Here is a 27,380-nt window from a genome sequence, read left to right as displayed (position 1 = left end):
TTTTTTAACTCTTCCCAGATGGGTGGGCTTCCCAGCTTGTGACTCAGTTTACTCATTTGTAATTTGGACCTCCAACTGGTTTCTTTGAGGATTAAATGAGTCACTCAGTGCATGTGATATACTCAGAACCATGCTTGGCAACGGTTAGTTGAAAGTGCCATGTAATAGTAGCTACTGTTCATATTACTATCTTCCTCGGCACTTAATTGAAAGGCAATGGGTAGACCAAAAACTAAAGGAATTTGAAGCTACTGAATAATTTGTACCAAAAAGTTCATGTAGTCTGTTACAAGCGGTAACCTATGCAGACAGAGGACTGGGGCTTATGGGGCGGGAACCTTGTGAGCATTCTGTTTACGAGACTGTTGTTAAGATTAATGTCTTACATCAGGAGGCAATAATACCTGATTACAAGCCAGAGTCATCACTATATGATTCAATCAAGAGAGAGAACCAATAGCCTAGATGAAATGTCTCTTGAAAAGCCAGGACAGTGATTCTTTGTTTCTTCTAATACCTAATCCCTTTGGCAAGGCAGGGGACCTAAAAGAGGCCACCACCCTCAATAGTTTCTATCCAATCACTCATCCAACAACCATTAATTATGCACCTACCTTGTGCCAGGCACTGCTAAGATGAGTAAGACCCCACGACCTAATTCGAGGAACAAACGAGAGGTGGATTAGTTAATCCAACATTTTTTTTTACTATCTCCCACGCATTGGGTACTATGCTAGGTGATGGGTATAGTGAACAAAGCAGACAAAAGACTCTGCCCTTACGGAGTTGACATTCCAGGGAAGAGGAAGATACAATAATACATGAAATTAGTATGATGAGTATAGTCCGTCAGACGGTGGGTGATCAGAGCAAAGGAGAAAAATAAAAGCCTGTGGGGAGCCGGGAGCGTGCCCATGGGTTGGTGGACTGGCTGAACTTTTAATTTGAATACAGACCGTCTCCAATTTATGCTGGTTCGACTTGCCATTTGTCAACTCTTTGATGGCGCTAAAGCAATATGCATTCAGTAGATTGATTTATACATAGGGATATGCCAACCAGCCACAGCTCCTAGTCAGCCATGCCGTTACCAGGGTAGGCGACCAGTACTCTGCAGTGTATCCACTGTGTTAGATGGTTTTGCTCAACTGTAGGCTAATGTAAGTGTTCTGAGCATGTTTAAGCTAAGCTATGATATTCAGTAGGTTGGGTGCCTTAAATGCGTTTTTGACTTAGGATATTTTTAACTTATGCTGGGCTTATCTGGATGTAACTCCATGTTAAGTTGAGGTGCATCTGTAGTCAGTGATGGCTTTACTGAGATAAGGAAGTGGGGTAATTGTGATTTAGGGATATGCCCAGAGCATATGGGAGCCCAAGGGAAATCCTGCCTCTCCCTCCACCGCCTCCCCACCCCCTCTTGCCCCCTGGCCCCCCCCCCCCCGCCCCCTGGCCCCCAGCCCTCCGCCTTGAAGGCAGCAACAAAATTTACACTCCTGAGTAAATTCTCAGAGGGCAGAAATTTTATTTTCCCTCTTTCATTCTTCTCAGCCTAGCAGAGGACGTTGCTCAGAGATGATTTATAAATACTGACTGAAGGGAAATAGTGTTCAAGTCGGTCTATCAGCAAGCAATTTTTTTTGCCACGAACTATGCTCAAACTCACTCATTCGGCATTAACTAAGCACCCTGGTATGTGAGAGATGCTGGATTCTGCCCTCAGGGAACTTGGAGTAGTTACATGAATTATTAACAAGCGTCAGGATTAAGCGTGCACACAGCCACACCACATATCGGGACATTCCCAGGTAGGGGCATCAGGGGCTGTCCCACAGGCTAGAGCGGCCTCGGACGGCCCCAGTGGGACCCTGAAGCCACAGTGCGGGTCCACGCCCCACCCGTTGTTGGAGGGTCCCGGCGGTGCACGCAGACCCACGGCGCTGGGGAGGGCGCTGGGGAGAGCCCTGGGGCGCAAGCGGGCGCTGGGGAGAGCCCTGGGGCGCAAGCGGCCGGCTCCGGGGCAGTCCCACAAAGAAAGGAAGAGCTCGCTCCGGGCCTGCTTTGGGCAGATCTGAGGACGCAGCCCTCCGGCCCCGGCCCCGCCTCGGCGGCAGCCCAGCGCCCGCCCGCTGCCCTCGTCCTCGGGCCGCGCTCGCTGCTCTCCGCGCGCCAGGCGCCCCTGGGCCCCGCCGCGCCCCGCCTCCCCCGCTTCGGGCACGCCCGCGGCCTGCAGCCCGGCCTCCGGCCCCAGGGGGCGGGGACGAGCCCGGGTCCCGCCGGCCCGGCCCGGGAACCCCCGCCCCGGCCGGGCCCGCCCCCCCGGGGCATCTTCGACTCCCGCGGGCCCGGGCGTGGAGCGCGCAGTGCGCGGCTGCAGGACCGAGCGGCGGGCGCCGGAGGTGAGTGCGGGCGGCTCCGCGGCGCCCCGGCGCGGCGGCCTCCTCTCGGGGACACCCCTCCCCGCTGTCCCCCTGAGGGAGGCGGATCGGCCGGCTGCCCGCTGCAGGACGGCGGGCCGCGTCGCGCCCCTACCGCTGCCCCCTGCGCACCCGCCTCCCGCCGCCGCCACTGCCTCCCCCGGTGTTGGGAGGGCGGCTGGTACCTCTGCCGTCCGTCGTCACCATCCCGTCCCCGACCCTTCATTCTTTGTTCCGGTCTCTCCTCCAGCTGTGCGGAGGCTTTTCCCGGCCTGGGGGGGCCTGTGTGCGGAAAGGCGGGAGCCGCCGCGGAATTCGGTCTCTCGGCACAGGAGCGCGCCCCGACCGCCTGCGTCTGGGATGGGGAGGCGGCAGGGCCCCCCGGCTGTTCCCGGCCTGGGGTGCGGTGGCAGCGCAGCCGGCCGCCTCGCTTCCCGGGGCCGTAGCGTGCGGGCCCCAGACCCTGCCAGGAGCCCGCTTCCCACCTGCGCCGGAGAGGGGAAGACTAAGCGGCGGCTCTCGGGAGCGCGTTTGTTGCAGGTTGTCAAAAATTCACTCGTTCGCAGCCTTGCCTGCACCCGGGAGTGAACGGGGCGCTGAGAGGGATGTGTGCCTTGGTATCGCTGCCGTAAGAGGCAGGTGGACAGATGATGAGCCAGTGACAATGACAGCTGTGCCGCCAGAGAGACCGCTGAATAAATTAGAGTAGAAGAATCATTTTCAAAATGCACCACCAACGAGCTCTTCTGATAAAGGGAAACAGCCTGGAGAAGCTGAGCCCCGGCAACTGGAGACTTGGGAAAAACGTGGCCCAAGCTCCCCGCTGCGGCCCCTCGGCTCACCTGCTGCTAACAGGAAGCTTTGTAGTTTCCAGAACTGCTTTTCTTTTTGTTCTTTTTGACCTCTCAAGGGGTCCGGAGGGTTCTTCTATATCCTTAATCGGTCTCTCTTCCGTTATCCACGCCACTTCCCAAAGGCCTTGGCTGCCTCACCCTGCCTCCTTTTTCAAAATCAGGCCTGTCTGGTGACCATCCTTTGGTTTGTGTTTTGTTTTTATTTCGCATACTAATTTTTATTTTAGGAGGAAATGATAGAGTACCTGGTCTTTAATTTGTCATCTTTTTATAAAAGCGAGCTCAGGTACTAGCCTGTAAGCACCTGAAGATGTAAAAGGATGACACCTCTGTTTTAATTTTATAGACTCAATTTCGCTTTGTTGTTTAGAAAACCAGAAATCACTCAAAATGTGCTGATGTTGTTAGCGAGGAGACAAGTACGGCAATGTCACGTTTCCCTAGGCAGCGAGGGAATAATGTGTTCCATAGCCGTGATTTTTGCTTCCACCGTAACTGAAGTTGACCCATTTCTTACTTCACAAAATGAGTCATTCATAACCCAGATTAAACAAAATAAAACAAAACAAAACAAAGAAAAACGGACTGGAGCATCAACAGAGCAGTGTGGTCAGGGCTCAGGCTGGGGAGGCAGGTGTGGACCTTGGTTGGAATCTGGACTCGGCTTTAATTCTCTCATGCGAGAATAAATGGCTTCTAGTCAAAGACTTTCAGGAACACACTCAGAGTTGAGCAAGTTGGGTTTGTTGCTTGTCGCACTGAGGAAGACCCCACATCATGGGGAACCCTGGCAGGTCTCAGTAAGTGGGTGTTAGAAGGGAATTAGGGGATTCGGGATTGTGGGTGATTTGGGGGAGAGTTTATGGAAACGGGACTTCGCTCTGTTGGATGCTGCTGGGATTGCAGGGAATCGCTGAGTATCTTCATACTTTGTCTAGAAGGAGGGATGACGAGGGAGGCCAAAGCTGTGGGTGGCTGAGACGCAGCATTCACTCCGTAGCCAGGGTGGGCGCTGGTCGCGGGGGTGCGGGACGATGTTCGGTCATTTCTGTGGTTTGGACGATGTTCACATTTTTTTTTTTCTGTGGTCAGTCAAGAAGATGACAGGTCTTGTTTTGGTTTTGATTTGTCATGACCAGAGTGGCCTTGCCCAATGTCGATGCTCTGTGACATCGTTCATGTCCAGCAGGGGAACGCCAGGCCAGCTGATCGTACCAGGCCAGTTTCCAGATGTCACAGCTGCTTCTTTTTTTTCTTGTAATCTTGGGCAAGTTACTTGACATTTTTGAACTTCAGTTTCCACATCTGTGAAATGTGGACAGTGCCTGCTTGGGGTTACTGTGGAGTTGAAATGACAAAATGAATAGAGAGGATATAGCCCCATGCCTGGCACATAGCGGTTACTCAACGTACAGTTGTTCCTCTCTTGATCTGGTGTATTTTGATGTTGAGCTTTCTTCCATGGAACTATTCAGGCAGAGGCCCGGTGAGCAAACAGAGCTGCTCTAGAGAAGAAACGAGTTGAGCATGAGAAAGAACTGGTTTCTCTCCAATTCAAAGGTCTGATCAGCCCATCACTCTGAATCAATCTTAAGAACGGACACTATTGATGATAGTATCTTCTTATGCCAGCATTACCTCGGCAACTGTTTTTAGGATTCTTTGCTCCCAGGAGCCATGTGCTTTTCTGACTCTGTTGGTATCTTGGTTTCTCCATCTCTTTCTTCGAGATCTCGTATTCAGGAGTCTGATTCAAGCTTGCCTATCCTTACTTCATTTGGCTCTCGGAGTTCTGCTTTGGGAAGCTGGGAAGCCACCTAGGCAGATGAGAAGGGACTATATGCTAATAGAATTCTGAAGGCCCTGTGTGAGGCCCCAGGATCTGTGGTACATCTGTGAAGTGCATCAGGTTTTTGATCGTGAGTGTTTTGAGCTAGATCGCTCACGAGGCCATTTTCATCTGCTTCCAGTTTGGAGTATTCTGGAAATTTGAATCTGAAGTCTGACTTCCGGTTAACTGAGACATTATTGTGCTTGTCAGCATCAGGCCACAAGATAGTTTAGTTGGCCCCGGGCATATAATCTAACTTTTCCTGGGCAGACAGTTACTTTAGATGTTTGAGAAGGTGTGGCAGCTTATTGTCTCCCAGGCCCCATGAGAAACTCTGTTGCATTAAATTTCTAGCCTATATCTTGCCTCATCTATTATATCAAAAGTTCTTAGGAGTAAAGAAAAAAGAAACAACAGAAAATGACCAATGACACAGTTAAGAAAAAAAATATCAAAGGCTTTAAACAAAAGATGCTTGATTTAATTTCTATTAAAATGACATAATTTAAAACTATACTGAGATACCACTTCTCATTTATGAGACTGACAAAAAATAGAAGTTTGGTAATATATTCAGTTGCTGAGACTGATACTTTCCTATCTTATTGGCGTGACTGCAAAATGGTACAGCCTATAAATTATAGTTACATTTATCATTGACCTAGCAATCTCTCTTCTAGAAATTTCCCTTTGGGTACTCTTGCCCATGTATGAAGAAGACATGCATTCAGGAGTATTTAGTGTGGCATTTTTATCATAACAGAAATTTATGAAAGAAACTTAGAAATAACCTAAGTAATCAGCAACACAGGGCAGATTATATAAATAACGATACATCCACATGATGGAGTATTATGCAGCCATAAAGAAGGGGCACTATCGTGGAAAGATCTCCAGGGCATATTGTTACAAGACAAAAAGCAAGGTGTGGAACAGAACGTGGAAGGCTTTATACTTACATTTGTATAAAGAAACACAAAGGTAATACACCTGAACGGAAGAAGGGTGAAAGGGTCAAAGCGACCTGGGTAGGAATGGGGTTTTTTGGAGTATATCTTCTCACGTAAAATATATTATATATTCAAACATAATAATAAAAAAATACTCTAACTTCATAAGGAGAATATATTCTTTGATTGAATAAGCCTGAGGCTAAGAAAAAAACCTCTGTAAATCGATAGCCATCTCAATTAACTCTTTCAAAAGCAACCTATCATGTCAAGAAGGCAAATTGGCTGCATTTGATGTTAGATTAAAAAAAAAAAATAAAGGCAGGTTAGGAGTACCCTTCCTTCATCATCTATCCCTTTGGGGAGAGTTGATGTCATTACTATGTTTTCGATTTGGATTCTTCAGAAAGCAATTTGATCTGAAGACAAGTTAATGAACTCCCTTTCAGGTTGTCCCAGAAAAGAATAGAAACCAATAAGGTAGAGATCCTAACACCTGTGGTAAACTGAGGCAGATTCTGTTGCAGCTTGTCTTTTCCACAAGCAGGGTGAATTCCCATAGGTCACTGGGGAGACCTTATATTGTTAAAAGTTCTTTCCTTGTGTTTGGCAAAATAAATCTTGCACCTTATCCTCAAGGCTCCCTCAGCAGTTTCTGCCTTATTGTTCCCCATCGATCTGCTTCCTCCCTGATTCCCTCTCTGGGTGACTGGAGTTTCCATCTCATTAGCCCCACATGCAGCTGAGCTGCCTGGAGGCCATTCTAGGGGGTCTCCTGTCTTTCTTCCAACCAGAGTCCTGAGGAACCCACCAAACCAGCATCTTTTCTATCCTTAGGCCACTGACATAGTTCAGCATTATCCCTTGTTGTCCATCTTTAATCTTGTTGCCTTCCAGCTGGTTTCCTATTTTGCTTCCAGAAGGTCTTTTTAAGGGAACACTTCGATCACATTGTACCCTATACAGTCCTTCTGATGGCTCCTGCTGCCTTGGCCCCCAGTAGGGGAGGCATGGGTCTTTAGGGCCTTGTTCGTATACGCAGATCCAGGAAAAAATCCCCAAACTGAAAAATACGTAAGCAGAGGGCAGAGACAGACTGAAGAAAGAGGCCACTCCATGGAGTCTGGCAGTTAACAGAGTTTATTATGGGAAACTTATGAGACACAATTGGGACAGCCGCAATTCAAAGAGGATATCCTTTGGGCCACTCAAGCAGTGCCCAAAGAATTATATAGAACAGGGCAGATTGGATGGAAGTACTGGTATGAACCTCGTACCAGGTGCAGGAAAATGCCTTATGCTTGCCCAGGTCAGAACAATGGCCTGTTGCATGAACCACCACCCATGGGACATAGGAGAGGTACTGGTTTATGTTAGAAGGAAGGTATCCATCACAGACAGTCTTGTATGGGTTTTACAGGAAGCAGTCTCTGTTCTGGCCCAGCTCTAGCTCATGGGTCCAGCAGAAGACACGTCTTGGAGCAGTCTCTCCTCCACAGATGTGGATCGGGGCTTCATCCTGCATTCTTGTCCTTTGCCCTACTCAACTCTAGAACCCTGCACTCAAGTGAGGAACTTGTCTCAGAGCTTGAAAAGCAATTACAGGTCTGTCAAAGAAGTGCTGATGGGTATCCTATCACAAAACCGTGTCTCCTGGACATCCAGAAATTGGTGGCCACAAATCTCGCTTTGCACTGTCTTCCCCTCCCATCATCACCACCTGCAAATTTGGGGCGTTTAGAATTGCTGCTCATCTGCTGGAGCATCTTCTCAGTGCTCCTTGCCTGCTTGCTTCTACTTAGTAACTTCTGTGACCCTATGTTCCCTCCAGTTGGCTTTAGATGCCTTTTTCTTTGTTCATTCCTTGTAGCAATCATTGTTAATATATAGCATAAAACTTAGCTGCTTATTTCTCCATCTGGCTGTTATACTCATTAAGGACAGAGACCACTTCAGCATGGTACCTGGGTATAGTAGGTACTTAAGAATAACTGATGATTGATTCAATAAATGTCTCGATAAATGAGCAAGAGGATGTCTATTGCACATAAGATCTTGGTGCTTAGTATAGTGAGAGCTTAATTAGAGATGAAAGCCTGAGCATTGTACTTAGTTTTCTTTCTTTGCATTTTACTTTCTCAGAAAGGTAATTTGTGCATGTTTTTAGAATCCCTTCTTTAAATGCTTGTTCTTGTTAACATACAAGAACAGTTAGGTAGCTACATGATCATTTTAAGATACTTTAGAGAAGAAATGGTGATGAGTAAAACAAATGTTTTCTGATTCCATAGAGAAAATTTATGTTTAAAAAAATGAGTTGAGCTAGTTAATATCTGAGATTACATCTAGCTTTCACATTCTATGATTTTCTTATCTATGTGACTTCCAGATACCACGATACAAATACAAATAAAACACAATTCTTGTCCATTGTACGTTTTGACCTTTGGCTGTGGATAGTTTTAAAAAATCTTATTTCAGTTTGTGCTTTTTTTTTTTTTGAGTAATAATGATTATATATGTGTGTATTTGTGTGTGTACACATGCATGCATTTACATACATATACATGGCTATGTGCAATTTATGTATTGTGAAATGTTTATAACTTCTGTTCACATTTCTACTACAGTATTTTAGAACTTTATTTGCAAAAGTTTTATTTTATATATTAACCTTTTATATATATAAGTTCTTTGTTATAAATATTACAAGTATTTTTTCAGTTTTCTATTTGTCTTCTCCAAGGCCATTCTCATCCCGCAATTGTACAATTATTTGTATTTTTTCTAGTACCTTTATGGTTTCATTTTTCCTCTAAAAACCAACCAATCTATTGAGAATGTAATGCATGAGATCAAAACCTGACTTTATTGTTTTCAGAATATTAGCCAGTTTTTCTAGCAGCATGTGTTGAATACTTTATACTTCATTCACTAAATATAATACTTTTATACCTTCCAGTGTGTCTCAGCTGTAGAGTGACTGGGCCTTCATTTCCAGATGAAAAAGGAATAGCTAGTTAATTTCCATTAATAAAGGAGAAGTCACACAGTGTAGAGAAAAAGCACCTTTGACTCTTCAAAGAAGTGGTCGTAAGTAAGATGTAAATTGGGGTAGTCAGTATTTTGTTCCACAGGTATTCCCAGGTCTCCATCTTCTAGACACTTGGTGTAGGATTGTATTTCCTGACCATTATGGTTGGCTGAGGCCATGTGACTAGTTCTGACAAATTGTGGGTTGATGTGATGTGTGAGTCATTTGCGGGGCCAGAGCATTTACTTGCTGGCCTGAAACTTTCCAGAACTCTCTTTCCTGTTGGGTGATGACGATGTTCAGGATGGTGGTCCCCCTTCCAGTCTGGATCCCTCAATGACTGTGATGAGCAAAGCTCTTCTGTCCTCCTGTACTGGACATGCTTCAGCAGTAAATAAACATTTATTATTATAAGCCACTAAGATTTGAAAGTTATTTGTTTCTGAAGCATAACCTTGCCTATCCTGACTTATATACATAGTCTCTTTCAGTAATTTCAATTTGATTTCTTTGTCATCTACTGAACTCAAGCTAGAGGCTTTTCTAGTAAGAAAGTTTTCTTTAATGTATACTGATTGATACTAGGGAGGAACAAGGTAATTTTAGGAAAAAAGTTTTGAAATGATGACTAATTTGGGGATAACATTATTTTTTTTCAGGTAATTTGGAGCTCTCAAAATGTTTGCCAAAGCAACAAAGAATTTTCTTAGAGAAGTTGATTCTGGAGGCGATCTGATTGCAGTATCGAACTTGAATGACTCTGATAAGTTACAACTTCTAAGCCTAGTGACCAAAAAAAAGAGATTCTGGTGCTGGCAGAGACCAAAGTATTACTTTTTATCTGTCACCCTTGGAGATGTGCTCACAGAAGACCAATTTCTGAGTCCAGGTATGTTATTAGCTACATTCTACAGTTAATCCCAGAACAGAAGATGATTTTTTTTTCTAGCTAGACACGTCTTGAGTGATTCCAAGGTGATACCTTATAATGACGTCTCCTGTTTCTTTGTCTACTATCTTAAAAACATTCTTAAAATGAACAAAATTCTGTAGGTCTGACATTAAAAGTTATAACTTTATCTTTAAAAACTAATATTGCAGTTTTGGGTATAAAGACAGACATGCCCATTATAGATGTCAATGTAAGTGGGACGGGTCTACCACCCAAATTTCATTTGAAGTTGAGGTTGATGATGGCACCTACACATCAGGAGGGTGTGAGATGTTTTATTACTCACATCAGGAAGCTTTCTGGGCAGAGTGTGGCAGGCTCCCAAGCTGGTCCAAAAACAGCTAGAGATGGAGTGTGGGGGTAAGGAGATGGGCTCAGCTTTTATTGTGATGAAGAGGTAGGGTGAAGGTTCCGCATGTGGGCTGTGGCTTTCAAGGTTTGAATTTCCAGCCAGTGACAATGTAGGGAACACCTGGGTTTTCTTACTAGCTTGTCCAGATGTGTAACAAAGGGAGGAGGGAGCGAAGGCTTGAACGCTGTCAGCCGTCAGACATTAAAAATAGAGTCAGACTCATTATTACAGGAGGGTATTTTTAAAATATAGAAAGGCATGAAGAAAATAAATCAACAAAAATGCTGCCATCAAGTGTTAATTCCCATTAGTACTTGGACTATAGTCTTTTTTTACCTCTGCATCTAACTTTTAGAAACAAAATTGAAACATAATATATATAATTTTATATACTCTTTACTTATTTTTTATTTTTTATATAAGTTTTCCTTTATGGTTTTAAATATTTCTTCATACTGTTTTCAACAGACACATATTTCTTTGCATGTAAGCACCTTCATTTCCTTAACCATTCCAATGTAGTGCATAATAAATAAGGCCGCAGTGGACATTTTTGTCTGAATTTGTTTTTCCTTTAAGCAAATGCATCAGCATCCTTATGCTACTCATAGAAGACTTTTGCTACTCATTACTATACTACTTTTTGGAACATGGTGATATGTGAAAGTATCATCAGCTCTTAATTATTGGACTAAATGCTGTCCAAGTCTTCTTTCAGATCTGAAGTTCTCTAATTTTGTGATTGCATCCCTATTAAATGGGAAAAGAGAGGAGTTAATTTCTTAGTTTCTTCCAGACTAGCATTCTAGCCAGTGTTTTCTTCAGCTAGACTCATTAGCAGAACTGTCTAGCTATGGGCGAATGGATTGATATTCATTTTATATCATCTTGCCCCCGCACCTGGATTTCTGATAGAACTTGTATTGGAGGGCAGGAGAGAAAAATTCACAGAATAGATCATGGACCCCTGAGTAAGTGCAGTTTCACTGCCCTGCTGCAGAAGTGCCTCTTTTGTGGTGTCCTGAAATTTCATAAAGACTCGCGTTAGATGGATGAGGTCAGTTGCTGTCGCTGCAGATGAAGAAGTCTCAAATATGTTCATCATCTGAGGCCACCCTGGTTCCGTGTCCTCTTGGCATTAGGGCTGTGATGAGAGATGTCCTCTACCTTACCTGCAGAGCATAGCCCGGGGACGTGAAGGTCGAAGGATGGGGACTTGGTTGGTCAGTCCCGTGAGAGCCTGTTGCCTTCCTCGCTCATTCCCTTCCACCAGCAGCAGCTGATGGCATGAGGCAGAAGGGTGTACGAACGACATCTTTTTTGGAGGCGTGTCTAGGGTAACTTTTTTTGGAATACACAGACAGTCTTAGTTGTCCCCACAGAGTTTCCAGGAGTGGTAATAACCCGACTAAGACCAGAATTGTGACCTAAAGATAGAATTTCTGTTTGTGTAGCACTTTGTACAGCCCGAGACTCTCTTGTTTATCAGAGATGATGTTGTTCTGGCCTCAACCCAGTGGATAGATTGAGCACTTACTATGTGCCAGGCTCTGTTTCAGATGGTATGCATACATGGACTTAACACAGAATCCATCAGGCAAGTATTATTAATCATCTCCAAATTACCTATCACAAACCTGAGGGTCAGGGCTGTGAATGTTCCCCAAGGCCTCCCAGCAAGGAATATTAGAGTAGTGATAAAATCTTGAGCTCTTAGCGGTGCTCTGTGCTGCTTCCCAAAGAACTTCCCAGAGTGTTTCTCTTTCACAAGATGTGAATAAGGAAAGGCTTTGAAGTGGAGGCATTGTCACAGGCTTCCTTTTGCTGCTGGTGATGGAGATGATTCTTTATTTTGTAAATGTCAAAGATAATGAATGGTGATTAATTCTCATTAATCTTGACTGAGGAATGGGTTTCCCTGACTGGACTGAAGAAAATAAAAAATACGGGGGTTGAGGGCAGTGAGTAGATGGAAAGAAAGAAGACTTTCAGACTCCAAATGGATTTGAATCCTCTAAGAAGTACCACCAGGGGCCCAGGAGAGCCTTGGGTTGGGCAAATGGATAAGGCCAAGTGTGAAGTTCCTTCAAGACTCTTAATAGATGTCACTGAGTGATGATGACCGAAACTCTTTCGATGGCAGTATTCAGTTGGATTAAAAATCCGAACTTTAGAAATCTGAATATGTGAGAAGATTGACAGTTCAGGTATGAGACCATCAGATACTTATTTTTAGTGTTCGGATAAAACAGGCAGATCTCGTAGGCCACCTGTCGCAGTCACCTGGAAATGACAGATGAGGAGCGTGGCAATTCCCAGGAGATTTGATTGAAGCTGGGAGACCAGGTGGATGGTAGCAGCTTCCTTAGCGCCTGGGAAGCCAGAAGAATGGGGAGTCCGGAGCTCACGTGTTCCAGGGTGGCTTTGGAGGGAGGGAGCGAGGGCATGCCCACGGACTCAGGAAGACAGAGATAAGGAATTGCGTGACAAGGAACAGAATGACCGGGTAGAGGTCAGATGTAAGCAGATAAGTGTGGCGGATGGTAATGAAAGCCGGGGCTATGTTCTTTAAGACTGGCAGGTGGGAAGGGAAGCTACCTGAGGACAAGTGCAGGCGGCTGACCTGCCAGACGCTGCGTAAGGCAAGCCACTCGAGTGTGTGTCCCGGGCGGGTCTGCTATTTTCTCTCTGTTCAGGTGTCATCTTCATTTAGTCCCTTCAGTCTGGAAAGGCACACATTTAAAATGTTCTGTTTCTTCACCCGGATAGTGGTTAACCAAATACTTGCTTTAAAATTATTCGTTAAATCCTATAGGTACTATTTGTGCATTTGATTATATATGTATTTATTGGAATTAAAAGATGAAAAAACCATAAAAGCCCCCGGCAGAGCCCCTGGCCCCCGGTTCACGCCACGCTCCCTGTCAGCGCCCGGGTGTGCTGGCTCCGTTTCCCTCTGTCCAGACACACAGCGTGGCTGCCAGCTTACCATTCCGAGTGCGAGCCTCGTGTTTCCCATGGATCTTCACAGGATTGGAAAGCTCGGTGACCTAAGGCCCAGAGGTGGCCATATTGTCATCAGATTCCCTTGTTTGTCTTATTCTCGCCAGTGGTCGTGGAGTCGGACTTTGTGAAATACGAGGGGAAGTTTAAAAACCACGTGAGTGGGGCCATCGAGACGACACTGGGGAAGGTCAAGCTGAACGTCGGAGGCAAAGGCCTTATGGAGAGTCAGTCTTCGTTTGGAACCCTGAGGAAGCAGGAGGTGGACTTGCAGCAGCTCCTCAGGGATGCCGTGGATAGGTAAGGAGAACTTTATTTGGCATTTTGGATTGGGATGTGTCTCCCATTTAAACTTGGATCTTCGTTTAAATGGTAACCAGTAGGAACTCGGCAAATCAACAAGCATTCTGGAGTGCCCATTGTGCCGAAACTCTGAGGAGCTCGTTCTTTTCTTTTTTAAATTTTTTAATATTTCAATGACAGTTGGCATACAATGGTCTCTTAATTTCAGATGTGCAACATAGTGTTTAGGCATTTATATAACTTACGAAGTGATCATTCCGATAAGCCTAGTACCCATCAGACACCATACGTAGTTATTACAATATTATTGGCTATATTCCCTATGCCGTACTTTATACGCCCGTGACTGTTTCTATGACTGGTCATTTTTACTTCTTAATCCCTTCGCCTTTTTCAGCCCTCCCCCTGCCCCTCCCATACAGCAACCATCAGTTTATCTCTGTATCTATGAGCTTGTTTCTGTTTTGTTGTCTTTTTCTTTGTTTTTTTTAGATTCCACACGTAAGTGAAATTATACGGCCTTTGTCTTTTTCTGCCTGACTTATTTCACTTAGCATTATACTCTCTAGGTGCATCCATGTTGTTGCAAATGACAAGATTTTATTCTTTTTATGTCTGGGTAATAGTCTCTTGTATGTATGTAGTACATCATCTCTATCCATTTGTTCATTGATGGACACTTAGGTTGCTTCCATATCTTTGCTATCGTAAATAGTGCTGCGGTGAACATAGGAGTGCATATGTCTCTTCAAATTAGTGTTTTGAGATTTTTTGGATGAATACCCAGAAGAATTACTGGGTCATATGGTAGTTCAATTTTTAATTTTTTGAGGAAACTCCATGCTGTTTTTCATAGTGGCTGCACCAATGTACAATTCAACCAACAGAGCATGAGGATTCCCTTTGCTCCACATCCTTGCCAACACTTGTTGTTTGTTGATTTATTCATGATAGCCATTCTGGCAGCTGTGAGGTGATATCTCATTGTGGGTGGTTTTAATTTGCATTTCTCTCATGATTAGTGATGTTGAGCATCTTTTTATATGTCTGCTGGCCATCTGTATATCCTCGTTGGAGAAATGACTGTCAAGATCCTCTGCCCGTTTTTTAGTCGGATTATTTTTTTTTTTTTTGGTGTCATATGACTTCCTTTTAGATATTAATCATTGGTATCATTGGTGAATATAATCTCCCCTTCAGTAAGTTGTCTTTTTGTTTTGTTGGTGGCTTTCCTTTGCTATGCAAAAAATTTTAGTTTGATGAAGTCCATTTGTTTATATTTTCTTTTGTTTCCCTTGCCTGAGGAGACATATTTAAAAAAAAAAAAATTACAAAGAGCAATGTCAAAGAGTTTACTGCCTATGTTTTCTTCTAGGAGTTTTATGGTTTAGGGTCTTACGTATAAGTCTTTCATCCATTTTGAGTTTATTCTTGTATACGATGTAAGTAGGTGATCCAGTTTCATTCTTTTGGGTGTATTTGCCTGGTTTTCCCAATATCATTTATTGAATAGACTGCCTTTACCCCATCGTATATCCTGTCACCTTTGTCATAGATTAATTGACCATATAGGTGTGAGTTTATTTCTGGGCCCTTTATTCTGTTCCATTGGTCTATGTGTCTGTTTTTATGCCAGCACCATGCTGTTTTGATTACTATAGCCTTGTAGTATAGTTTGATATCAGGTAATGTGACACTGCCAACATTATTCTTCTTTCTCAACATTGCTTCGGGGTCTTTTGTGGTTTCATATTAATTTTAGGATTATTTGTTCTAGTTCTGAAAAATACCGTTGGTATTTTGATCGGGATTGCATTGAATCTGTAGATTGCTTTGGATAGTATGGACATTTTAACAATGTTAATTATTTCTGTCCATGAGCTTGGTATATGCTTCCATTTATTTGTATCTTCAATTTCTTTCTCCATGTCTTATAATTTTCCAAATACAGATCTTTTACCTCCTTGGTTAAATTTATTCCTAGGTATTTATTGTTTTTGATGCAATTGTAAATGGGATTGTTTTATTAATTTCACTTTCTAATAGTTTGTTATTGGTGTATAAGAATGCAATCGATTTCTGAATATTAATTTTGTATCTTGCTACTTTACTGAATTCATTTATTAGCTCTAATAGTTTTTTGGTGAATTCTTTGGGGTTCTCTATGTATAGTATCATGTCATCCACAAATAATGACAGTTTTATTTCTTCCTTTCCAATCCAGATACTTTTTATTTCTTTTTCTTGTCTGATTGCTGTGGCTAGGACTTTCACTACTATAGTAAGTAAAAACAGCAACAGCAGATACCTTTGTCTTGTTCCTGATCTTAAAGTAAAAGCTTTCAGCCTTTTCACCATTGAGTGTGATGTTAGCTGTGAGTTTGTCATATGGCCTTTATTATCTTGAGGTATATTCTCTCTATCCCTACTTTGCTGAGAATTTGTATCATGAATAGATGCTAGATTTTGTCAAATACTTTTTCCGCATCTATTAATATGATCATACGATTTTTACCTTTCATTTTGTTATGTAGTATGTCACATTAATTGATTCATAGATATTGAACAAGCCTACATACCAGGAATAAATCCCACTTGATCATGTATATGATCTTTTAATATATTGCTGAATTGGTTTACTAATATTTTATTGAGAATTTTTCATTTATGTTCATCAGGGATATTGGCCTATAATTTCCTTTTTTTTTGGTAATGTCTTCGCTTAGTTTTGGTACTAGGATAATGCTGGCCTCATGAAGTGAGTCTGGGAGTCTTCCCACCTCTATAATTTTTTGGAATAGTTTGAGAAGGATTTGTATTAATTCTTCTCTGAATGTTTAGTAAAATTCCCTGGTGAAGCCATCTGATCAAGGACTCTTGTTCGTTGGGAGTTTTTTGATTACTGATTTGATTTCATTAGTAATTATTGGTTTGTTCAGATTTTCTATTTCTTCCTTGGAAAGTGTATATTTCTAGGAATTTATCCATTTCTTCCAGGTTGTACAATTTATTGGCATATAATTGTTCATAGTTATTTCCTTATTTTTGTGGTGTTGGTTGTCAGTTCTCATCTTTCATTTCTGATTTTTTTTGGTCCCGCTCTCTTTTTTCCTTAATGAGTCTGGCTAAAGGTTTATCAATTTTGTTAATCTTTCAAAGAATCAGCTCTTGGTTTCATTGATCTTTTGTATTTTGTTTTTTGATGCTATTTCTTTCATTTACACTCTAATCTTTATTCTCTCCTTACTATTCACTTTGGGTTTGTTTCTTCTTCTTTTTTCTAGTTCTTTTAAGTGCAAGGTTAGATGGTTTATTTGAGACTTTTCTTGTTTCTTGAGGTAGGCCTGTATGGCTATACATTTTCCTCTTAGAATTGCTTTCACTGTGTCCCATTGCTTTTGGATCATTGGGTTTTCATTTGTCTCAAGGTATTTTTTTGATTTCTTCTTTGATCTCATCATGAATCCATTCATTGTTTAGTAGCATGTTATTTAGCTTCCACATGTTTGTACGCTTTTCAGTTTTCTTTTACTTGATTGAGGGGCTCATTCTTTGGTCTGGAATTTCTTAACTGCTCTTAGCCTGAGGAAGAAGACATTAGAAGCATTTTAAAAGGATGTTATTGCAGGCAAATATGCACTTTTTAAAAATCATAGGATTTATAAAATGTTAACAACAAGAATGCTAATATCAGAAGTAGGAATATTAATATCAGAAGTAGGAAAATCACAACTCACTCTGGCCCTTCATAATTTTCTGACTAGGAGGAGAAGAAGGCAAGTGAGAAGCTTTAGGGGAAGACCTGGTTTTCAACTTTAAAGTCTTGAAAAAAACCCCACACTTATTCACTCTTTAGCTTTCAGCAAGTACATTTTGTTTGAGTATAACTCATCATTATTTTTACATTATGATTATTGGACATTCAATAAATACTTTTCTTGAGTGCCTGTTAGGTACTGTGTACTATTTTATATGCTGGAGATGCTGCAGTGAAAAAATGCCAACATTTCTGCCCTATATTTTAGGGGGAAAAGACACAAAATGTCCAACTAAGGAAAATATATAGTAGGTTGATGGAGATTGATGGAATGCAGAAAAATATAGCAGAGAAGAGGGCAAAGGCATACCACGAATCAGGGCTAAGATTTAAAAAAGTGGCCAGAGAAGGCATCCTGCAGAAATTGACATTGGAGTTGGGGAAGGATCAAGCATGGGGGTATCCTGGGCAAGACTGTTGTAGGCAGAGGTCAGTGCAGCTGGAACTGAGTAAGCCACACAAGAGATGAGGTCAGAGCGGGTAAAAGGAGAGGGTGGCAAGTCCTGTAGGACCTTGCAGGCTATTGGAAAGGCTTTAACTCTTACTTGGAGTGAGTCGGAAAGCCACTGTAAGACTTTGAGAAGGAACCTGACATGATCCGACTTATTATGTTTTAGAAGGCTCGTCTGGCTGCTGGTTGAAACTGGATGGGCAATTCGAGAGGTTATTACAATAATCCTGAAGAGATGATATTTCAGTTTGTACAGTAATATATATGCATTTCCATGTATTATGTCACTCTTTTTCTTTTAAAATAGAATATGCAAATCCAAATAATTAAGAGAATACTTATGTTTAAGGAAGGGTGGCTTATTTCTTTTCCAACGTTCTTAGGATAATATGAAATATAAAATATGTTTGGTCATCAAATGAAATTATGTTTAAAAAACCAATAAGTAAAAAATACCATAAAACTTAGTTATTACACATTTTGTGGGCAGATTTTGTACAGACATTGGGGAAGCTTGAGCAACTGCAATCTTCTAAACTCATTCATCTCTCCACTAACCTCTGATGCTTCATAGTGTTGAAAAATCATGGCCATTATATAAGTCTTGCCTCTTTGTACTTTCTAGCACTCCAAGATAACACTGACTTAGGACTCTGGCAGGAATTCCCTTTTGGTCAGATAATTTTAAGCTCTCTCTGGTGACACCAGGTAGAAGAGACAGCCACCTCTTTCTGTGACAGTCATGATCTTAATTTTCCTTTCTCTCGTGCTTTTCTTCTTTGCTAGAGAGGCATTTTCATTTTCTATACCAATACTTGTGACATACTAGAAAAGTGTTTGTTGTTTACCTGAAAATAAAATTTAGTCAGGCATCCTGCGTTTTTCTTTGCTGAGTTCAGCAAATAAAGAGGAAGAGAGACAGGAGGGCCGGGAGTGTCCAGAGGCCTCTGTGCCCTCAGCCTTTAGACAGCCCAGCATAGCTCCCCCTTATTTTTCAGTCTTGTCATTTCTATTTCAAAAACCACAGTTTGGCAGTGCTCGATAATCACATTTCCTAATATAGGTTTTTCAAACACTCTTCATGATTCAGGTGTAGAAGATCGTGCCAATAGGAAGCATATGGAGAGAAGTCAGTGAGTCAAGATGGGAGGAAAAAAGAGAAAAAAGTTGGGGCCAGCAGTCATAAGTGGGGACAAGGGAGAGAAGGAGGGGATGGAAACGAGCATCCGGTGAGCACCTACTGTGTGCCAGGCTCTTGGCGGACGTCACCTCATTTACTCTGCACAGTGCCTCCTTTTACATTTGCGGATCTAAGGCTCAGGGAGGAGAAGTAACTTGTTCTCAGTCCCACAGCTCAATCTATATAAATCGAATCCTGGGATTCTACCCAGGATTTTCTGGCTCCAAAGTGCTTGTTCTTTCCTCTAAATCATGCTTGAAGTGACTGTGAAGCGAAGAAACTGGCTGAAGAAAAGTAGTTAAAATTAGAGCAGAGAATGTAAAGGCAAAGGCATGAATCTCGGTCCCCAGGGGAGGGTACCTGCAGGTGCACAGTGGACTGGGCGCTATCCTGAGCAAACCCATGTGAATGGCTCAGACTGCCAACCTGGAGGTGCCCACACACAGGGATGAGATCACCTTGGGAGGGTCTTCATAAATCCTGTTCGTCGTAGAGGTGACAAGGAAGGGGTGGCCTGGGGGAGGGGTGGGGCAGGGACGTTGATACAAGGCACAGGCTAAAGAACAGATTTACAGTCTAGAACTGGAAACGGTGTCTTATCACAGAGTCACCTCCTTCTTGTTCTATTGCTAAGAGATATCAGTGAGCTCAGGGAAGCGCGGGGAGGTACAGGGAGGGACAACTCTCTTGACCATGAGATGGAGCTGTGTAAGGCTAACATTCTTGTCACTTGGCACTGGAGTAATAAATTCTTATCTACAGCGTCTGTTTGTCTTTGGACTCCCATAATATCATTGGATTGGTAAGATGCTCTTTGATACACATGTGACTTGGGCGTGGTAATTAGTAATGCTTAAGTACTGCACATTCTCCAGGGGTTACTCGCAGTCTGTTATTTTTATTTGTCAATTTAGATAAGTCGTCATCTGTAGATAAGTTACTTTTAGCCCTCAGAATCCAGAGTATTGGCTTTATTGTCTGCAAGATTTGCGTACATCTCAAAAACGAACTTCATCTATCCTTGAAAGAAAACAAAGGCATTTTTATCTAACATTTATCTGGCATTGTTGGGCACAAGAGCATTCCACAAGAATTAACCTTCCAAGTTCGCTGTGAATGAGAACTCTGTGTTTATTTTGAAACATTCTTGATGGAAACCATGGTAAGACGGCTCGCTTCTTTTTCTCCTTCTCCTTCTTTTCCTTAACGACGCATTTATGGAGACCTTTCTTTAATGGCTCAAATTCATGTTTCATTCTTAAGATCCAGTATCGTCCTGTAATAAACTCTCCTTTTTCCTGCCTCATCTTCCATCGTCTGCAGCCATGCGTCACACTGCCTCGGGTATAACTGCCACACCCATCCCATCTCTACCACGGATTTATTGCTGTCTACTCTCCTAGGATCTGGGGAAGTTTACTCTTGGTAAATAATTGCCATGGGCTTGGTATGTCACTTCTGCCCCTGGCCTCAGATTCCTCAGCTGTAGGTGAAATGTCAGAAGTGAGTGGACTCTGGAGAGCACATGTCAGCCCCTTTCCTGTGTGTCCAGGGCCTCGGTCCCAGCCGGGTCCCAGACGGGCACCGTTTTGTGCTGTCCTGTCTGTGTAGGGGTTGAGGTGGGTGTTACCATTTGGGCAGATCCCACCCTCATTCTTTGTCGTATTGTCAAGCAAATTTTGGTGAGACAGATTACATTTTTCTATGAATACGTGATCATTAGAAGTTTGGATCTTTGTGAAGTAACATCGTGCAAGCAACAGATGGCAATGATAAACCTTCATAATTTAAAATATTTAAAACTTATACTCAAAGTCATATCTAAATACTTCCAAATTCTGTAGGTTTTACATGCAAGAAAAAATGTTAAATGCTGCTGTTTATCATGTCCCACACTTGACCTTGCTCAAGCGATTGCAGTGGCTCTCATGACTACTGTTTCAATGAGCTATCAACTCTCTTAATTTATTTGGGAGTTTTTCTGCAGGAAGGGATTTGGGGGCACGCGTCTTTCTTGAAAAAAAATGTGCAGCAAGGTCAGAACTGGTCTTTTCTACTTGATAAATCGCCCTGTGCCCAGCAGAGGGTTTGGAAATCATTCCATTTGCCTTCGTGCTCGACTCAGTGCTGGCATCATTATTTTTAATAAATAGAATTTGTGTCTAACGACTTAAAGACCTCTGGCCACATGTACTTGGAGAACAAGCTTTTTGAATCTGGTCTTTTCGTTTATTCTCTTTCTCTCTTTTTCTCTTCCAGGGACAGCTTTTAAGGGGTCAAAACAAAGAGCTGAAGGCACCCCGGGTCTGGGGTGCGAGCAGCCAGCAGCACCTTTTCATGCTCTTCTCTTGGTGTTGGTGGGTGCAGGTATTCTTAGACCAATTGCAGAGTGGTAAACTTCAGCCTCACTGTTTTTTAAATGAAAAAAAAAATCGGTTGTGGAAACATAGAAGGATAAGGAATAACATAAACACTGATACACTCCCTCCCATTCCCCCGGCTTGAAGAAAGATCTTTTTCTTTAAACCAAGACATAGGAGCCAACTTTTTCTGCCTTCGCTGCCCAGGATTTCATTAATAAAATGGGATTTCGTGTTCCCAAGGTGTTAGTGTGAGAATTAAATGAGAGACTAGAAACAAAGGAGGTAAACCGCACCTGGCACATGGCAAGTTCTCATTAATTATAGCTGTTAGTGTGAACACGTTTACTATTTTCGCTATGATTACTAGCTCCAGGTAGAGCCAGGTTACAAACACAGAGACAGGTCAGAGCTAGGGGAAGGAAAGGTGTGACTTAGCGTTCGGTGATGGGGCAGGGAGATGAGAAATGGAGTAAGGTCCGCAGAGTGTCTGACACGCAGCATTTCGTGTCTCCAGAGAGCTGCGCTGTGGAAGACAGGACCCAGTACTTTCTGGTCCCTGCATATGGCAGCAACCCGGCTTCTCCCAAAGCGAGTGAGGATCCAGATGTGTAGCTGTGCCCTGGGAAAGTCGGGAAAGTTCTCTGTGCATGTTTCGTTTGTCAAAGGAAACGCTTGTTCAGTTCTTAAAGAAAAGTTTAGGAAGCCCTTGAACAATATCAGTAAGTTATTAATGGGGCTCATCTTTCCTCACATTCTTTGTGGGAAGAGCAGCTACGAAGCTCTCAAGGCCCCATCAAATCCACTCTTCCTAAAAGATGTCTTTCCGGAGACCCAGCCCTTCAAGACATACCCATCTCTGTGCTGTTGGAAAATCCATCAATTGACAGGCATTTTTTTTCTAAATCATTCTGTTTCCCGGTGTTGGTCTTAGTTCTTGGGACTAGGAGATGCTGAAAGTTAGTTTGACCTTCTGTTGGTTTTATCCACAGTGAAATCCCAGCCAGCTGATAACCCCCCTGCACGAGAGAAGGGCGTTCTCGGGCTTCTTTCCAAGGTTTGATCCTGGGAGTAGTTTCTGTCTTTTTACAGAAATTTTCCTGTCCTCTGAGCTTTACTTTGAAAGGCTACCTTTTGGAACGAGGTAGGATTTAAGTCCTAAGGTGAGACATTCGAATACTCTTTCCTTCTAAGATCGATAGACATTTTTGGATTTCATCACATCCAAGACGTCATCCATTGTGAGATGCACCACTGTTTCATGCACCACTAAGGGAAGAACGCTGTCAGTCAAACCATGCCGCCCGTCATTTCTAAAACATCCCGATTTCGGACGTGAAGATGCGAAAAACGTGTGTGTGTTTTAGAATTGATGAGATACGGTATATCATGAGTCAGGAGTTAGAATTCAGGTGAGCAGACATTTGTTCCACCTGGGCTTCTCACACAGTGACACAAGGACTGTGCCCATACTGAACATCTCGTCTTTTCTGTAAACCTGCGTCTCTGCCCACTGCCCTCTGAGGTGCTGGCTGGTGAGGCCTCAGTGTAGTTGTCTCAGCCAGAAATCTGAGCTTCAGACATAGCTCATTCCTCATCGTCGTTTCTACCCTTGGTCTCTCACCAGTTGAATCTACCGCTTAAATATCGGTCTTACCTGTGCTCGTTGTCTCAGCCTCGCAACCATTTTCCTGTCGCAGGTCTTCACTGTCTTTTACCTGGATGCGTACAGGGTCTCCCGGCTCATCTTTCTGCACCCAGTCTCACCCCTTCCAGTGGATTCTCTGCTCAGAAGCCAGTGAGATCGTGTTACTGCCCGGCTTATGCCTTCCGTGCTCTCCACTGTCTCAGGATGACACACCCGCCTCTGGCTGACGAGGCCCTGCTTTCGCTCGTCAGGGTCCTTTCTCACCATTCTCCCCTCACACCCTCCAGGCCAGTCCCTCGAACTTAATTCAGTTCCTGGGACTAACATCCCAGGCTCTTTCTTACCTCCAAGCCTGTGTCTGAAGGCTCCTTCGCCCCTGTCCACACAGACGGACACACACAGACTGCCTCCCTCCCCGGCACCCAGCCTCACCTGGGCCCTCACTTCCTGTAGGAGCCACGTCACCCCTCAAGTCTCCTCTTGGGACATGAATCACACTGTGTGACAATGCATGTAGTAACTGCCCGATTGCACGTCTCTCATCCCCCGGACCATCTTCTTATTCACTATCGGGCCCTGCGGCATACTAAACTCTGTTTAGTTGAAAGCATAATTGGTTATTCTTCATTTTAAATCTGAGGAGCCTGAGCAGAAGTTAATTAGTTTGCATGGACTCAGGCTTTAAGCTCAGGTCCTCAAAACACGTGATTTTCCCCCAGTGCGGCCGCTGAAGCACAGAGCTTGGAAAGACAAATGTCCCAAGGGCTCCTGCCTCAGCTTTGTTTGCTTTATCCTCTTGCAGACCTGCTGCATCTCACCAACTGGTAGCAGTTAATTAATTACTCCATCCTTAAAGGTTGAAGGTCTGGAATGGCTCATTTCCTCCCTCTCTCCTTCCGTGTTGTATGTGAGTGAGATAAGCTGTTATATAAGAGCACAATGCGGAGGCAGTGGGGCGGTCACGCTGTGGGGGTGGCCTGGCGACTTCGGTAATTGTGTGGTTAACTTTGAGAGAGAGAGAAAGAGAAAGCGTTGGCAAGGCTTTTCTCTGTGAAAGTGAAAGCCCCAGGGCTCAGGAGCTCAGGTTTCTAGAGATTTCCCGCCCCTGGCTCTGGCTCCTGGTTGAGCATCTCTGGTGTGTGGAAGTTTGTTTTATGGTTGAAATGGAGACTTTGGGTCTGTGGTCAGGAGCCAGCCCGCCATGGCTGCTCCAGTTTCCCGGAGGATCTGCTGCTGGTCTCTGGGGAGCTCTCACAGGAGGGTTGAGTAGAAAGCCTCTTTGTTCGTTAACAAGCGCTTATTAAGTACCGTCTGTATGCAGGCCCCAAAGGCGGTCCAGGAAGGAGAGGGAAAATGGAAGGATACTAGGCTTCAGGGTCGGACATGCTCAGCTGTGTTTTCATCTTGACTCTTAATAGCCATGAGCCTTGGGTCACTGGTTATGAGCTCTCTCTGCTTCATGCCCCTCTGCGAAATAAGGGTGACAACAACTTCATAAGCCAGTTAGGGGGCTTTAGATGCAAAGAACGTCTGTAATTACCTCACATAAGGTAGGGATGGGTCGCCCTTAACCTTGCTGAAGGTAGATAGTGACTCCAGGAGCTCAGTGGAGCCCCCCTGTGGCAGCTTCCACGTGTCCCTTGTCTCAGCAACCTGCTCCTCTTCTTGGTCCCCAAATGGCTGCACTGCAGACAGCAAGGTCCAGAGGCAGAAAAGTGGTCTCTTTGTTGTGCCTCTTTTTAAGAGAGAAGACTCCGCCCAGAAAACCTCAGGTCTCAGTGGCCAGAATCGCCATGGATGCCCCGTCCTATGCCAACCACTGCTAAGAACAATGGGGTCCCGGGATTGGCCAAGAGACTCATCTGCGGGGCGGAGTCCACCCCCTCCAGCCCCAGCCCCAGACTCCCAAACCCGAACAAAATGTGGTGGGCAGTTAGTAGCGCACTGCACTCGGGGGGTGGGGGGTGGGGGTCAGAGCCTTCCGGGCCCGGCTGCTCGGGGCAGCACCTGGAGAAACCGGTCCAGGTCCCTCTTCCCTCCCTTTCCCTCTCAAGGAGCCTACGGACTTTTTAAAGGGGGCAAGGAGTGTCCCCTGGAGGGGTACCCAGGCAGATGGTGTAGCCTGGCCTCTGCGTTTCAGGATTTTAGTAGGTGGCTACCGAAATTAAACTCTAGTCACGGCCTGGTGGGTGTTTCGCCACGTCTGTAGATGGAACAGGTTGGCTATCACAAGAGAAGCAGACTTTGCGGCTTAATGAAATGTCAGAAGAGCAAAGCCAAGTTTACAGGCAATGTGCAAGGGCCTAATCTAAATAGCTAAATAGCGTTTCTAATTTTTTCCACTCTACAGCTGGTCCGTGGACACACGCTTACTTCCTTCACCACTGTGTCAGCCAGTAAATCAAAACCCTTTCAGGGGAGTGCCTAAGTTACAAAAGCCTTAACCATCAGTGTGTGTTCACGTTTCTGTGGGTCAGTAATTCTTGCTTAACGCTCTCCCAGTAGCAGGCCGGCCACCGTCTCTGGGTCTATTCAATGCTCCTGCCGTCTAGCAGTTTCTTGAGAGTGCATTTGTGCCCTGCACCTCTTGCTGTCCGTGTTTAGTGTTGTGGAAAGCGCAAAAGTACAAGAGTCACAAGATTGTGTGTCCCGATTTTTGCCACTAACATGCCATGTGACTCGGGTGAGTCTGACCAGCGAGGGACACCATCTCCATTTCCGAGTGCAGACGCCAGATTAGATGTGGTGAGCGGGACCACCTCCCTCCCCGCCTGTGTAGACGCTGCAAGCCATTCACAGCTTCCTGCCCCTCCTGGCGGCATTCACGCAGTCTCGGGGTCCTGAGCCGTCATGGATGGATGGATCGGGGGTGGGGGAGGTATCAAAGTGAAACTGGTTTTCCACTCAGAACTGTAATCCCCTGGCCCTTGTAGTTTTATCATTTCTTCACAGCAGACTGGACAAAAGCCAATGGCTCCCACTCTGTCACGATGCACCCTACTTTTCGGAGATCCTGATCCAAACTCCATCAGAAACTTCATTCCTCTAGTATATGTTATCATCGAGGGCTGTTGCACGGGAGGGCCGTGCCACCAGGGACTGCCTCCACCTCGCTCACTGAGGGATCCCCAGCATCTGGCCCGTGACAGTTGTTTGTGGTGCTGAATGATGAGTTTTGAGGTGGAGTCTGCATGGGAGAGCATGCTCCCCCCTCGTCTCTAGGGGAACCCCAGAACCTACATTTATGCTTTGAAAAGGAGAGCTGCTTCCCTTCTTTTGGATATTGTTAGCGTTTTAACAGTCTTCTCTGGGTTTCTTCTCCGTGGGCTTGCATTTTGGCTTTCGAAGCCTGTGGAGGAGAGAGGATGGAAATTAAATCCTCAGGCTGGGCGAGGAGGCAGCGTCACTAGGGCTGGGACTGGGGTGCTGTTAGGTGCTTCGGGAGGGGAGTCGGTCCCACTGCTGGCCACCCTGGCCACGGCCTGCTCCCCAGCAGCCTCCGGGCTCTGAGCCCCTCTTTCTGGCCACCGTCCAGCCTGCCACTCCCCAGCGGCTCCGCCTGGTCGCCTCTTCCCGCCAACTCCTGTCCTTTAGCCATGGAGCCGTTTTCTTAATTGCTTTCAGCGTCTGCTCCCTGGCCAAGGGCTCACCTCATGAGGCACCCTGAAAACTGTGGCCATGTAGCTGACCAGCCTGGAAAGGGATCTCAGTTTGGTTTCCCTGCCAATAGAGGAAGGAAAGACTTGTTTACAGATGGGCCCGATGTGGGTCACTCTATGAAAGGCTACACTAAAATCAGCCTCATAGCCAATTCTCACTTTACGGATGTGCAAACTGAGGCTCACAGACAGGAGGTGGTAACCCAGCAAGTAGAAGGCAAAGCTGGGAGCCACCAGGCTCACAGCAGGTGTTGTGTTACACGGAGCTTCCAGGTACACAGAGGAAGGATGATCCCACAGGAAAATGGAGTAGGGGATTGGCTCACCTACTGGGTGTGGAATGGGTACCCTTCTCTCCATTAGTGTGACTCCCTTTCACTTAACTCCAGATATGTTGTTCCTTTGGGTCCAGCCCTTTAAAATTAATTATACCATACATCTGTCTCTGTGTTCTCTGCTCTCATAATGCCATCTCCCAGGAAGACAGAGGCACTTTGGGTTGTCATGAAAACTATGTCCTTATAAATATGTGAGAGGAGGATGAGGACCTTCTGGCTGCGCGGTTTCTG

The 27,380-nt window shown here is 44.5% G+C and overlaps 1 protein-coding gene across 5 annotated transcripts in view; it reads left to right on the top strand.

Annotated features, from left to right (window-relative positions):
* The first annotated feature begins 2,248 nt into the window (after window positions 1-2,248).
* The window catches only part of GSDME (gasdermin E), a 46,066-nt gene continuing 20,934 nt past the window's right edge, over window positions 2,249-27,380 (top strand). For 3 of the 5 annotated variants that reach the window (XM_036230415.1, XM_036230414.1, XM_016159561.2), the window contains exons 1-4: window positions 2,249-2,399; window positions 9,015-9,145; window positions 9,746-9,975; window positions 13,501-13,693. In XM_036230415.1, coding sequence (XP_036086308.1) covers window positions 9,765-9,975; window positions 13,501-13,693 — 404 coding nt within the window. In that variant the 5' untranslated portion in view covers window positions 2,249-2,399; window positions 9,015-9,145; window positions 9,746-9,764. Of the gene's footprint in view, window positions 2,400-8,755; window positions 9,150-9,745; window positions 9,976-13,500; window positions 13,694-27,380 lie in introns of those variants that run through there. The other 2 variants (XM_036230413.1, XM_016159560.2) reach the window with 2 other exon arrangements.

The sequence above is a fragment of the Rousettus aegyptiacus genome, unplaced genomic scaffold (assembly GCF_014176215.1).
Source record: "Rousettus aegyptiacus isolate mRouAeg1 unplaced genomic scaffold, mRouAeg1.p scaffold_m13_p_13, whole genome shotgun sequence".
NCBI lineage: Eukaryota > Metazoa > Chordata > Mammalia > Chiroptera > Pteropodidae > Rousettus > Rousettus aegyptiacus.
This window is presented reverse-complemented; position numbering and strand designations above follow the sequence as displayed.